Genomic DNA, 14,964 nt, shown 5'->3' with positions numbered 1-14,964 from the left:
TCTGGGGCTGGAGGGATTGCTCAGTGGTTAAGACATTTGCCTGTAAAGCCTAATTACCTGGGTCCAATTCCCCAGCATGCATGTAAAGCCAGATGCACAAAGGGGCACAGGCATCTAGAGTTCGTTTGCACTGGCTGGAGGCCCTGGCATGCCCATATTCTCTCTTTCTCTCTCTCTCTCTGCTTGTAAATAAATAAAATTATTACCAAAAAAAAAAAAAAAGAATAATGGTTCCCTTTGGCCACTCACCCAGTTTAAGTGAAAACACGCATGATGCTGCTATATTCTCCCCCCATGTGCAAATTTTAATCACTAGCCAATCAGTGTGACCTCTGCTCTGCTCCTGTCCTCTCCCCCCTCCCTCCCCCCTGCAGGAAGGAGAAAGAGGCGAAGTAGGAAGAGGAGGCAGGACAGATGCTCACCGCCGGCTCCTCATTCAGTGCCTGCAGCATCCAGGTTTCCAGTGTCTGGAAGTCCCGAGGACCCTGGTACTTCACTGCTTCTTGGCCAGGCTTAAAAAACTTCAGGCTGAAGGCACAACAACCGATTAGTTGGGGCAAAAGAGAAACAGTTTAATTTGGCTCCTAGTTTTGGAGCCATCTTTCCATCTGCAGACTGCTCAGACCCCGCCTTTGGGGCAAGACAGAACATAAAGACGGTGAGCGCCTGGTACAGCGATCACCTTCCCCACACCCGACATGGAACAAGAAGAGACAAGGGCTTCAATGGCGACCAGGATCCTGAAGGTCCTACAACCTCCCGACAAGGGCTTTTGGGAACACTTATCCAGTAACAATTTGCCATGTAAATCCACAAACACTCCTAACTATTTGGGAAGTAAGTAGCATTGTTTGCCAGAACTTCTGTGTATCAGTTTGTGACCCTTCTTCCAACAGAAACAGCTCTCATGCTGGTTGCTTGGGGTAGAACTTTAGAAAGATGCTTAGTAAGGAGGGAGGAAGAAGAAAGAGAAAGAAGGAGGGAGGGAAGGAAGGGGAGACGGAGAGAGAAGAGAAGGAAAGACAGGGGAAGAGAGGAAGGGAAGGGAAGGACACACGGAGAGGAAGGGAGTCTATGGCCATACCACCCTGAGCGTGCTCGATCTCGTCTGATCTCAGATGCCAGCAGGGCCGGCCTGGTTACTACTTGGATATGAGAGAGGAAGTGAAGAGAGGGAAGAAGAGAAAGAAGGAAAAGGCAAAGAAGGGGGAAGGAAAGGGAAGAGGGCAAAGGAGGAAAGAGGTGAAGGGAGGGGAGAAAGAGAGGGAGGGAGAGTTAGAACCAGAAGTGGTGAAGAAGTCAGGGCAGGCTGCACTGAACGTGTTGGTGAACAGCCCTGGGCGTGGGGATCCCAGCAGACTTTACTACTGTCCTGTACACCGATTTTCCCACCATCAGAAAAACCCAACACTAGTTAATTAGTGCTGTTTCTCCAAACCAAGTACAAAGGCATCTGCAGCAGACAGTGTCACTGCGATCTTGCCCGCACGGCAGGACCAGCCGTTTGCATTCAGCAGCTGCTCATGGCCCAGGTCCACACAGCAAGTCACCAAAAGTTCACCGCGGGCTTCGCTACACCCCAGGCAGCAGACGCGCAGATGTGGAAACCCCCACACGTGCTTTCTGCCTACTTACGTGGGGTACCCTCGCACGCCCTGCGCGGAGCACACGTCCGAGTCGGCTGTGCAGTCCACCTTGGCCACGTAGACCTTGGCATGCTCCATGCTGTTGTACTTGTCTCCCAGGTCATTCCACGTCGCCTGCAGCCGCTGGCAGTGTCCACACCTGCGCCGAGGCCAGACTGAGAGGCAGGACGGGGGGGGGGGGGCGGGGGGGCAGCCCCAACCTCAGCCCCCTCCGCCCTTTCTTCGCTCTGCAGCAGACAGCTCATTTCTCACATGCTCAGCATTAAACCACAATTCAGCAGGGCAGTCCCGGGTCTTCCATTTGGCTTCTATGCCAGAGTCTGCCTCCTTCCCTCCCAGGGGTCCTGAGTCCCACAGTTTACAGTTTCCTGGAAAGGGTGCTGGGCTTGCCCCTGGGGCTCAGAACACACTCCAGTGCTTCCTCCCTCAACTGCCCTTGAGGGTTAGTCTGCTGGTCACTTCCTCCAAAAAGCCATCCCTGGCTCCCGGCTGTTGGGTGCCCATCCTCGCCTCCTCCTGCTCTGAAAATGCCCTCCGCTCTCCCTCTTAAGCAGCAGCTCAGCACTGATGGTAACTGCCCCACAATAACTCCTTTATTCTAACAGGTCTCCTCTACTATGTCACCACACAAGGCAGCTGGAAGATCACACCGACTAGCTTCACCAAGCAGAAGCTTAAAAAACTGATATTTCAAAAAGGAGTTTGTAGCTGGCCATTGTTGCATGCTTTTAATCCCAGCAAGCGGGAGGCTGACATAGAACTGCTGTGAGTTTGTGGCCAGCCTAGGCTAGAGTGAGACCCTGTTTCAGATGAAATGTTTTAACTTAAAAATAAAAAAGTTTTGGGCTGAAGTATTTCTTGGTGGTTAGGGCGTTTGCCTGCAAAGCCAAAGGACCCCGGTTCAATTCCCCATGTTAGCCAGATGCACAAGGGGGTGGGGGGCACACACATCTGGAGTTCGTCTGCAGTGGCTGGAGGCCATGGCGTGCCCATTCTCTCTCTCCCCCTCTTTCTCTGTCAAATAGATAAATAAAAATTTAAAAATAACAAAATAAAAGTTTTTAACAACTCAAACACCTAGAGTTGATATAATCAAATGTCCGACATTCGCCATGTACTTAGTTTTACGTAACTGTCTTTAAGCCAGACCTCATTTAAAGTAAGGCCGCGGGACCTCGGCTTCTCCGCACTCCAGTGCGGCACCAACACCTTTCTCATCACTAGACAGCACGACACAGCTGTCACCCTGCGGCCTCAGCTGGCCCTGTCCCATATTCAAATCCCAAATGAGTGACACTGGAAACCGTAGTTTTACAAGCTTTGAGTACAATCATTTAACATTATGCCACCTGGCTTTTTAGTTCCGTTTATCTACTGAGCAATATACACAATGTAACCACTTGCTACACTGTCTGCTGAAGCGATCCTTACATTAAAAATGCTCACTCTGGGCTGGATACGTGGCTTAGTGATTACTGTGCTTATCTGCAAAGCCAAAGGAACCAGGTTCGATTCCCCAGGACCCATGTAAGCCAGATGCCTAAGGGGGCACATGCATCTGGAGTTCGTTTGCAGTGGCTGGCAGCAACTCCCCTCTCTCTCTCCCCCTCTCCTCTCTCTCTCAAATATATATATATTTTGTTTGTTTGTTTGTTTTGTTGGGGTTTTTTTTGTTTTCCAAGGTAGGGTCTCACTCTAACTCAGGCTAACCTGGAATTCACTATGTACTGCAGGGTGGCCTTGAACTCATGGCAATCCTCCTACCTCTGCCTCCCAAGCGCTGGGACTGAAGGCGTGTGCCACCACGCCCAGCTCAAATAAATAAATTTTTAAACACGCTCACTGACAAGAGGCCTAGGCGCTCAAAATTGTGAGTTTTTCCTCAAAATAGTTCAGAATTCTGATGTCCGGCTCTTTTCTGACAGATGACCGGCACAGCAGGAGGGAGCACGGGACAGGCGGCTTCCACACGACACGTGCCTGCCCAGCAGCGCTGAGCACCCGCCTCAGAGGAGCCTCCAATACAGTACCACGCCTTTCTGGAAGATCGGTGGGAGGGAAAACCCAGGTTCCTTCTAGAAACAGTTGGTGCAAGTGCCAAGAAAGCAAACGTCTTTTCCACGACTGGATCCCAAGCACCTCACACATACTTGGTCTGTACCAACCAAGTGAGTGGCCAGCAATTTCCTAGCTGAGTGAATGTCACAAAACCCCACACTGTGGAATAGCATGTGCGGATATGGATTCAACAAAGTAGGAGTTGGCAAGGTGGTACGTGTGAGAGGAAGGATAATGAGGGGGAAAAGCCAAGTCCCGAAGGCCCTTAAGAGTACAATGGGAGATGGAGACTGCTTCTCAATCAGCACTGGTTCCAGCACGCTGCCTGTCATGACAGGAGCCCTGCATCCAGTGTGTAACCAAAGCCTTGATCCACGCTAGTGCTGGAGAACAACCTAACCGTGAGGGCTGATGGGGTGACCTCCCCCAGAACACTCCGGTAACGGGTTTACACAGTGACTGTGGGTGACCTCCCCCAGAACACTCCCGTAAGGGGTTTACACAGTGACTGTGGGGTGACCTCCCTAGAACATTCCTGTAAGGGGTTTACACAGTCACTGTGGGGTGACCTCCCTAGAACACTCCCGTAAGGGGTTTACACAGTGACTGTGGGTGACCTCCCTAGAACACTCCCATAAGGGGTTTACACAGTGACTGTGGGGTGACCTCCCCCAGAACACTCCCGTAAGGGGTTTACACAGTGACTGTGGGTGACCTCCCCCAGAACACTCCCGTAAGGGGTTTACACAGTGACTGTGGGGTGACCTCCCTAGAACACTCCCGTAAGGGGTTTACACAGTGACTGTGGGGTGACCTCCCCCAGAACACTCCCGTAAGGGGTTTACACAGTGACTGTGGGGTGACCTCCCCCAGAACACTCCCATAAGGGGTTTACACAGTGACTGTGGGGTGACCTCCCTAGAACATTCCTGTAAGGGGTTTACACAGTCACTGTGGGGTGACCTCCCCCAGAACACTCCCGTAAGGGGTTTACACAGTGACTGTGGGGTGACCTCCCTAGAACATTCCTGTAAGGGGTTTACACAGTCACTGTGGGGTGACCTCCCTAGAACACTCCCGTAAGGGGTTTACACAGTGACTGTGGGTGACCTCCCCAGAACACTCCTGTAAGGGGTTTACACAGTGACTGTGGGTGACCTCCCCCAGAACACTCCCGTAAGGGGTTTACACAGTGACTGTGGGGTGACCTCCCTAGAACATTCCTGTAAGGGGTTTACACAGTCACTGTGGGGTGACCTCCCTAGAACACTCCCGTAAGGGGTTTACACAGTGACTGTGGGTGACCTCCCTAGAACACTCCCATAAGGGGTTTACACAGTGACTGTGGGGTGACCTCCCCCAGAACACTCCCGTAAGGGGTTTACACAGTGACTGTGGGTGACCTCCCCCAGAACACTCCCGTAAGGGGTTTACACAGTGACTGTGGGGTGACCTCCCTAGAACATTCCTGTAAGGGGTTTACACAGTGACTGTGGGGTGACCTCCCCCAGAACACTCCCGTAAGGGGTTTACACAGTGACTGTGGGGTGACCTCCCTAGAACATTCCTGTAAGGGGTTTACACAGTCACTGTGGGGTGACCTCCCTAGAACACTCCCGTAAGGGGTTTACACAGTGACTGTGGGTGACCTCCCCCAGAACACTCCCGTAAGGGGTTTACACAGTGACTGTGGGGTGACCTCCCTAGAACATTCCTGTAAGGGGTTTACACAGTGACTGTGGGTGACCTCCCCCAGAACACTCCCGTAAGGGGTTTACACAGTGACTGTGGGGTGACCTCCCTAGAACATTCCTGTAAGGGGTTTACACAGTCACTGTGGGGTGACCTCCCTAGAACACTCCCGTAAGGGGTTTACACAGTGACTGTGGGTGACCTCCCCCAGAACACTCCCGTAAGGGGTTTACACAGTGACTGTGGGGTGACCTCCCTAGAACATTCCTGTAAGGGGTTTACACAGTGACTGTGGGGTGACCTCCCCCAGAACACTCCCGTAAGGGGTTTACACAGTGACTGTGGGGTGACCTCCCCCAGAACACTCCCATAAGGGGTTTACACAGTGACTGTGGGGTGACCTCCCTAGAACATTCCTGTAAGGGGTTTACACAGTCACTGTGGGGTGACCTCCCTAGAACACTCCCGTAAGGGGTTTACACAGTGACTGTGGGTGACCTCCCCCAGAACACTCCCGTAAGGGGTTGACACAGTGACTGTGGGTGACCTCCCCCAGAACACTCCCGTAAGGGGTTTACACAGTGACTGTGGGGTGACCTCCCTAGAACACTCCTGTAAGGGGTTTACACAGTGACTGTGGGGTGACCTCCCTAGAACATTCCTGTAAGGGGTTTACACAGTGACTGTGGGTGACCTCCCCCAGAACACTCCCGTAAGGGGTTTACACAGTGACTGTGGGGTGACCTCCCCCAGAACACTCCCATAAGGGGTTTACACAGTGACTGTGGGGTGACCTCCCTAGAACATTCCTGTAAGGGGTTTACACAGTCACTGTGGGGTGACCTCCCTAGAACACTCCCGTAAGGGGTTTACACAGTGACTGTGGGTGACCTCCCCCAGAACACTCCCGTAAGGGGTTTACACAGTGACTGTGGGTGACCTCCCCCAGAACACTCCCGTAAGGGGTTTACACAGTGACTGTGGGTGACCTCCCCCAGAACACTCCCGTAAGGGGTTTACACAGTGACTGTGGGGTAGCTTTCTCCAGAACACTTTTGTATGGGCTTTTCAAGGGCAGATCTTGCTGAGGGAACTTGATCGGCATGCTCATTTCGTACTTTACTTGTCCTCTGCATTCTTCACAGTGTTTTTTGTTGTGTTGTTGCTGGTTTTTTGTTGTTGTTTTTTTTTTTTGTATGTTTGTTTCAAAAACAAGACTTGGGGGCTGGAGAGATGGCTTAGAGGTTAATGCATTTGCCTGAGAAGCCTAAGGACCCAGGTTCAATTCTCCAGGTCCCATGTAAGCCTGATGCACATGGAAGCACATGTGTCTGGAGTTCATTTGCAATGGCTAGAGGCCATGGTATGACCATTCCCCCCCTTCTCCCTCTGTCTCTAATAAATAAATAAATAATTTCTAAAAAGACTTGGTTAAAAATAAGGATAAAGAATTAGTTCATAGATGGTAAGACCCTACTGCAGAAGACAACACATGCTTGGACTGCAGGACCCCAGCTAGGCAGGATGCACCAACTAGTGCAGTGATTGACATGTCTGTTACGGGGAGAAACCACCTGCTCTTTTTGGACCTGAGGGAATTCAAGCCTGATACTTTAAACCTAACCAAAAGCCTGCAGCTGGAGAGGTCATAAGCCCTAGGTGTTGTCTGGATAAACTGATGTATTATGCACACCAAGCTGCCCTATAAATACCAGCATTTATGCCCACATACTAATGCTGCACTCACGAGTGGTTAGAGACACTTCTCTTTTCAGATGGTGGTGACGACTGGGGAGACTCAAAACTCACCACAGTGCTGAGAAGTGACAGTGGAGCGTTCGGCACTGAAACATTTCTATCACACCCTCCACAGCTCAGGGACCATTGTGGAAGAGGCGGCAGAAAGAACAGAAGAGCCAAAGAAGAGGAAGAGTGCTTTGTAATATTGTCTTCCAAACACAAGGTGGTTCCACGTGGTATTCATGGCCTCACAGTGGCTGATGCATAATGGAGGCGGGGGCGAGGGGCAGATATGATGACATCAAAATAGAAGAGACTAATTGGAAAGAAGAAGGGATTCAGTGGAGGCAGTGCAGGGGACAGGGAAAAGGGGAGGCTCGTGGGAAGGAATTTTGATCATGCTATATTGTCTACATGTATGGAGGTTGTCAAAAAATTAAAAAGTAAAAAGAATTAGCCCACGATAGGGCTGGGGAGATGGTTCAGCAGTTAAAGGTGCTTGCTTGCAAAGCCTGCTGGTATGATTCCCCAGAACCCATGTAAAGGCAGACACAAAAGTGGCACATGCATCTGGAGTGCAGCTGCAGAGGCAAGAGGTGCTTCAGGACCTAACCTAACATTTCCCTGGACATCACATTAAACTGACCACGCAGGGCCATCAACAAACTCTCTCCCACCCACCCAGGAGCAGCGATGAGTCCACAGGCGCCAGCCGTCCGTCTGCTGGCACTTCTGGTTTGGGACCATTGCAGTTAGAGTACCTGAGACCGCCAGCTGTGTTCAGAAAGTGGCTGTGGTCAAGCAGCAGAGCAAAGGCCCCAGGGTCTGATCTTGACCTCACAGTCCCCAGGTTCAGTGTGACCCACAAACGGGCCGCAGACAATCTGTGACCCAAATGGGCAGTAGGAGGGCAACCCTGCGGCCACCAAGCTCAGAACAGACACTCAGATCAATGTCATTATTACATGGTGTCCTTGCCTCCGGATATTCCAGCCACTGAGACTGGGGGGGAAAAAAGGAGGGAGGAAACCCAATGTGCTCGGAGCTCCAACAACTTGCTCTCTAAAGCCTGACATGCAAATACCAGCACTCTAGAATGTGAGGTAAGGGGCTCATGAGTTCAAGGCCAGCCTGGGCTGCTAATGAAACCTTATCTCAACCTCCCTTCAAAAAAAAAAAAAAAAAAAAATCTTTGAAAGACCATAGTGGGAAACCACATATCTCTAATATTTTTAGCAGACCACTAAGAAGCAAATAATTAGAAGTTGATCTCTCCTGGGGAGTATCTTTGGAAATATCTACAAGCCATGTAAGTGAAAAGGGAATTTACCTAGTACCTAGGATCCTGGCCATACGGTCCTACGAACTAGCTGTATTTACCACAGAGATTACAATTTTAAGACTCCATTAGCACTGCAGAGGACTTACATGTGAAATTTTCTTTAAAAATGAAGAGGGCTGGAGAGAGGGCTTAGCGGCTAAGGCGCTTACCGAGGAAGGCTGAGGGCCGAGGTTCAATTCCTCAGAACCCACACAGTCAGATGCACATGGTGGCATGCATGTGGGGTTCATCTGCAGTGACTGGAGGCCCTGGTGTGCCTACTCCCCCTCCCCGCAAATAAGTAAGTTTTAAAACTTAAAATGAAGAGGCCCGTAGGTTTATTCCACTGAACCGGGCTCCAGCGGCCTCCCAAGGTAGTGTTCAGTTTAATGCGACTCTCAGAACGCTCCCACACAGAGCAGCTGCTGACGCTAACTGGCTGTTTTATGTCCCAGTGTTTGTTCTCACACCACCAGGTCTCCAAATTCAACTCCGCTGCTTTTGGTTACTTAATGTATGCCATCCGTGCACTGTTGAAGAGATAATGGGTGACACCCAAACTGAGCCCCAAAAGAGCTGAAATACCGTAAGACGCCACTATGGGATTAAAAGGATCCCATCTCTCCCACTTCGAAAGGCACAATTACTGAATAAGACTATTTCCTGAGCACATTTTCTCTCTTCTTCCAAGGTGTGCCGTCACCAGCGCCTGCACATGGCCACATCTCAAATTGCCTTGTGCCCTAAGTGCTGGCTGTCTGGCCTGGCCCAGGAGAACTTCTCTTGCTCAGGGGCATCTTGGCCCCAGCAGACGACCACGCACAGGCTGTGTCCAGGCTAATTCAGGACGTGGTTCTCTGGGGGTAGCAGCTGGGTGCACCCCAGAGAACCAACCGAGGTATGACTTCTGGGAATGCTGTCTTTATCTCACACGTCCCAAATGACTGGGCCCTGGCACAGCAGAAAGTGACCGAGGGCAGCCTGAAGTTAGGAAAGCACAGCTCACGTCCACTTCACACGGCAGCGGTGGGGGGGGGGGGTGAATCCCCCAGCACCGGCAACATCCCGGGCTTCCCCAGGTGGCAGGGCCTGGGCGTCCTCGTGCAACCCTCAAAATACGAGCAGGACCGCTCGATGAAGTTTTCATTTTGCGCTCCCACCTTCTCCGAAAGGCTGGGCCTCCACCTGGGGTCCCGGCCGGGCCAGCAGGCAGGCCCCTCCCGGCGAGGGCACGTGGCCTGCGCGCCCAGGCCGCGTCCGGCGCGCACAGGAAGTTTGGGGCGCCGGACGAGGGGACCAGCCGGGCGGTGCGCGGGCCGCAGCGGCGCGGACGGGTGGGTGGGCGGCGAGCCGGCCGGACCCTCCCCTGGCATCCGGGATGAGAGCGGGGGCGGGGCGGCCTTCCGCCGCGCTTCCCGGGGACCGCCCTCTCCCGCCTGCCGCGCGGCCCGGCGGCCAGCGCCACGTCAGCGGCGGGAGCCCGGTGCCCACACCGCCCCCCGCCGCGCGGTGCCCGTGCCCATCGCAGCCCCGAGCCCGCGGGGGAGGTGGGGCGGAGCGCGGCGCGGCCACTCACCAGGGCGCGAAGAACATGACGAAGTGCGCGGCGCTCCGGATCCCGTGCGCGAACATGTCGCCGGTGTACAGGTGCTTGGCGTGCGGGTCCGGCCCGTCCCCGCCGCCGGCCGCCGGCTCCTGCGCGCGGACGCCCCTGCGCGCCCCGCCGGCGCCCAGCAGCAGCAGCAGCGCGGCCAGGGCCCGCAGCCCGGGCCGCGGCGGGAGGAGGCGTCCTAGGCGCGGGGGGCATCGCGGCGGGGCTGGCGCGATCTCGCCGCCGCCACGGGTCCCCGACGCCGCGCCGCCCCCGGCCCGCCCCCGCCGCGCCCCGCCCCCGGATCGCCCCGCCTCGCCCCGCGCGCGCGCGCGCCCCGGCGCCCTGCTGGCAGCCGGCGGTGTCCCGGGCTCTCCCAGCGTGACCTCCGGCGCCGCCCCCGGCCGGGCTTCTCTTCCCCCCCCCCCCAAAGCCCTTCGTGTGCTGTCCCTGAGCGAGGTCGCCGGCACGAAGAGCACCCCACCCCCTCCCGCAGGAGAGCCACTACTGGACAGTGCCAACCTCGTTAATCCAGGCGCACGCAGAGACTCCAGACTCCTAGACCAAGATTTAAAAAAGAGCTGCTGTCAGTGATGGGGAGATGGCCAGGCGCTTGCTTCTAAAGCCTTCTAGCCCGAGTTCGATTCCCCAATACCTACATGAGGCCTGCTGCACAAAGTGGCGTGCACGCCTGTGTGGAGTTCATATGCACTGGCAAAAAGAGACCCAGGTGCCCCTCGTGTTTTTTTTCTCCCTTCCCCGCCCCCACACACATAAATAAAGCATTTTTAATTTTTTGTTTATTTATTTATTTGAAAATGACAGAAAGAGGCACATAGAGAGAGAGAATGGGCGCGCCAGGGCTTCCACCCACTGCAAACGAACTCCAGACACATTCACCCCCTTTTGCATCTGGCTAACGTGGGTCCTGGGGAATCAAGGCTCAAACTGGAGTCCTTAGGCTTCACAGGCAAACGCTTAAACGCTAAGCCATCTCTCCAGCCCAATAAAACTTTTTTAAAAAGGATTAGGACTGTCCTGGCACAGATTCCAAGTCAAAGGCCCAGGTAGTAAGTAACACTGGGAGCCCAAGACCAGACGGCAGAGAATACTGGGAAATCCATCAGTGTGACAAGAAAAGACAACCGATTGTCGACCACCAGTGCTATCCCCCCCACTCACCTGCCAGGACTCAGGAGACATCGCTCTGTCACTGCTAGCCCCATAACCGCCTTCAGAGAGATGGGGACAGGCACTGGGGTCACTCAAAACTCATCAAAACAGAATTCCAGAGGCTACAGAGAGCGCAGCACTAAATCAGGCCGCCAAGACACCTGCCACAGGTGAACATTGCCCAGGGTAGGTAGGAATATCCTGAGACACGGCTCCCTGCCCCCACACACAGACTGAGGCCTCTATGACCCCACAGTAAATACCAATAAATCTATGAAGGAGGGCCCTCGGTGGAATAGGGGCAGGAGGCAAAAAGGTGAGAGGAGTAGATCCTTTAAAAAATATTTAAAAGCAAGCAAGCCGCGGTCAGCAGAGTGTAGGAAGTTGGGTAAAAGAGGGTGGGTTTTGCACCTGAATTTGTTATATTCTTGCCTAGACCTGAATGGTGAGGGCTGGGGTGTGATGAAACCACTTCTCCAAGGGAGCTTCTTGCCCTCCTGCCTGGCCTTTAAAGCGTGGAAGGGGATGGAGATGGAAGAGGCCTCCAGGTGACAAGAAGGGATCCTCCTTGAAGTACTGCAAAACTGAGTGACAGCCTTGCTCCCGCTGAACCCAGCGCCTGAGATAGGCCGCCCTACTGCTTGCTCCTGCGCGCGCACTTCATGTCCAGCCCCGGTACAACCTCCCAGGCCGCCCCAGGCCCTGGAGCGGAATTAGGGAGCCGCGCCTGCTCCCTGATCATCTTCACTCCTACGCACTTGAGCGGTTATTCCTGGAGCAGGGGTAGCATGGGAAGCTCCATATTGCCTTTGCCACTGTGCAGCCTTGGGTTCCTACACTTGTGAGCGTCTAGTCACGGTTCGCCAAACACTAAACCCATCAACTCCCTGCAGAATGTATTCTAAGCTACTTAGATTTGAGATGGGGGGGGGGCATCTCTCACTGGTTCCTTCATCTCCCTTTGTCCCCAAATTCAAAGTAAGCACTTGTATGCCAATCACCATCCCCCCCCCCCACCATTCTCAGAACAGACTAAGCTAGTCTATTGCAGGAGCTCCTTTGGTCACATGTCTTTGACCATGGTAGTTTACTGCTCAAAACTTGGACCATGCGCTAGAGGGATGGCTCAGCAGTTAAAGACACTTGCTTGCCATGCCTGAAAACCCAGTGACCTGGGTTCATTCAGTTCCCCAGTACCCATGTAAAGCCAGATGCACAACATGGCACATGTGTATGGAATTCATTTGCAGTGGCAGGAGGCCCTGGCATGCCCACACTCACTCTCTTTTTGTTTGCCTCTTTCTCTCTGTCTCTCTCAAGTAAATAAAATAAAATAAAATAAATATTAGAAACCACTTGGACCAACACCTTGCCGCTTCCCCTTGTGGTCCTGGTATACGGGCAAGGTGCAAAGTCCTTGACCTGCCATTCAAGACCTTCTGTGATTTATTTCCATTAGGTCTCATGTTCTGTGGAACTTGCTCATAGCTAGAAATCCAAGGATTCTGTCCAAAAAATCTGTAGTGACTGGATTCAGAGCCTCATACCAGCCAAGGCCTTCCACTGTGCTGTTTGGGAAATTCCAAAGCTGGATTGCCATTTGTGCTTCTTATAGCAGCAACTTCCTTTCCATCGGAATCGAGCTCAGCTCTGGGCCCATCAGGTGGACATCACTGGTTCTTTCCACCTGAGGTCTTCAGAGTCAGAAAGGCAGATGCCCCTCCCTGTTCCCCGTTTCTCCTTCCAGGTTCTTTCTTTCTGCTGTAAACCCTTGGGCTCCCATTAAGCTGGTGCCTCCTTCCCCTTGCAATCATTCTTCCAAGTTGCGCCCCCATTACACTGAAGACTTTAGTTCCTGGCTCGAAAAATCCCTGGCCACCCTTCCATGTCCTCACTCCTAGTCACCCAGGTGTCTAGACAGGAAGTCCATCTATCTTTCCATCACTAACTCCCTCCTAAATGAAACTTAGACTATGCATCATATTTTTGGGCATCTTGAATACCCCCCCCCCATGGATCCATATGTTAGAGATCGGGTTCCCAGAGTGGTGCTGATGGTTGGGGGACTTTGAGAGGTCTTTAGCTCATTGGGGGTGTGCCCGGGAAGAAGACTTGGGGACCCTTCCTTCTCTGCCTCCCTCTGTCTCTATTATTCCCTAGCTTCTGAGCTGAGGTGAGCAGCTTGGCTCTGCCCTGTGTCAGCATGCCCCATATCCGTGAAGCACTGCCCCACCACAGGCCTAGCTGACCGTTGTCTGCAACCTTCAAAGCCATGGGCCAAAACATCCCTTTTCTCTCTATCAGTTGATTGTCTCTGATACCACCGATAGTGACAGGAAGCTGACTAAACAGGTATCCCCTTCTGCCCAGACCTGCTCGGCTCTCAACCACTCGCTCTAGAAACCCACACCTGCCACAGCCCCCCTCATCATGACGTCTGAGTGATCCATGCCACCATCTTCTCGCAGTCCCTCAGATGGCCACGTCTTCCCTTGGCATTGTCCCCACCACGTCTTGACCAGTTGGAGCTCAGCGATTCTCACTCTTCACTCACTACCTTGCCACGCTCTCCCCAGAACACCAGTGATCTTGATCCCTCTGCTTTCCCGATGCCGTTAACAGCCAAAGCCCAACTGGGCTGGAGAAAAATTGCATCCTCATCAGCACTTTCCTTTGACTTTCATAGAGAAGCCTTGGCTCTGTACCCAGCCCTGCTCTGAAATGGACTACATATCCCTAAACAGTTGGTACTCCACTTCTGGACGCTTCCATGACTACACTTCCCTCCCTCCCGTCCCCACCGCTCTGCTTGCCGTCCCTCTCAGCCATCAACTTCGCCTCAGGCATCGCTCAAGAAAGTGAAGCCCACAGCATGAATCTACACTCTATCCACTGCCAGGACTACCCACTCTTTTTTACTTATTTATTTATGTATTTAAGAGAGAAGGAGGCAGATATAGAGAGAGAATGGGCACGCGAGGGTCTCATGCCACTGCAAGTGAACTCCAGACACATGTGCCACTTTGTGCATGTGGCTTTATGTTTTGTTCAGGGGAATTGAACCCAGACCATCAAGCTTTGCAAGTAAGTGCCTTTAACCTCTAAGCCATCTCTCCAGCCCAACACTATACACTCTTGAATAAGAATTCATTCCTTTCTTTCTGGTCACTGAAGAAGACATAAGCAGGGGCACTTGCTTGCAAAGCCTGATGGCTCCGGTCAGTTCCCCAGTACCCACATGAAAGCTCAACACACAAGTGTCCCACGTGTCTGGAGTTCATTTGCAATATGCCCTAGGCACGCCTGTGCTCACTCTTACTCTCTCTGTCATGGCCATTCTCTCAAATAAGTAAGTAAAATATATTTCTTAAATATTTTATTTATTTATTGAGAGAGAAGGAGGCAGATAGATAAAAAGAGAATGGGTATGCCAGGTCCTCCAGCCACTGCAAACAAACTCCAGACGCATATGCCACCATGAGCATCTGGTTACATGGGAACTGGGGAATCAAACCTGGGTCCGTAGTCTTCTCAGGCAAGCACCTTAACTGCTAAACCATCTCTCTACCCCAGTAAAATATTTTTTTAAGGCAACATAAGCATCCTCCCAGAATAATCCCCACTACCAACACACCACACATTCACCCAGACAGCTGGGCCCACATTCCTAGAACCTCTGATTGTTATTTTGGATTGCAAAAGGAGCCTTTGTCCAAGCGTGATTAAATGAACAATCTTGAGAT

At 52.7% G+C, this 14,964-nt stretch overlaps 1 protein-coding gene across 1 annotated transcript in view; it reads right to left on the bottom strand.

Moving 5' to 3' along the window:
• Txndc5 (thioredoxin domain containing 5) overlaps positions 1–11,274 on the bottom strand; it is a 33,542-nt gene extending 22,268 nt beyond the window's left edge. The window contains exons 1-4 of the mRNA XM_045136373.1: positions 11,231–11,274; positions 10,034–10,606; positions 1,636–1,785; positions 423–528 (exon numbers count right to left, since the gene is read on the bottom strand). Of these exons, the coding sequence (XP_044992308.1) occupies positions 423–528; positions 1,636–1,785; positions 10,034–10,606; positions 11,231–11,274 (873 nt within the window). The remainder of the gene's footprint in view (positions 1–422; positions 529–1,635; positions 1,786–10,033; positions 10,607–11,230) is intronic.
• Between the last annotated feature and the right edge of the window lie 3,690 nt (positions 11,275–14,964).

The sequence above is a fragment of the Jaculus jaculus genome, chromosome 17, assembly GCF_020740685.1.
Source record: "Jaculus jaculus isolate mJacJac1 chromosome 17, mJacJac1.mat.Y.cur, whole genome shotgun sequence".
NCBI lineage: Eukaryota > Metazoa > Chordata > Mammalia > Rodentia > Dipodidae > Jaculus > Jaculus jaculus.
Note: the sequence above shows the minus strand (reverse complement) of the source record. Positions and strands in the feature narration are given on the sequence as shown.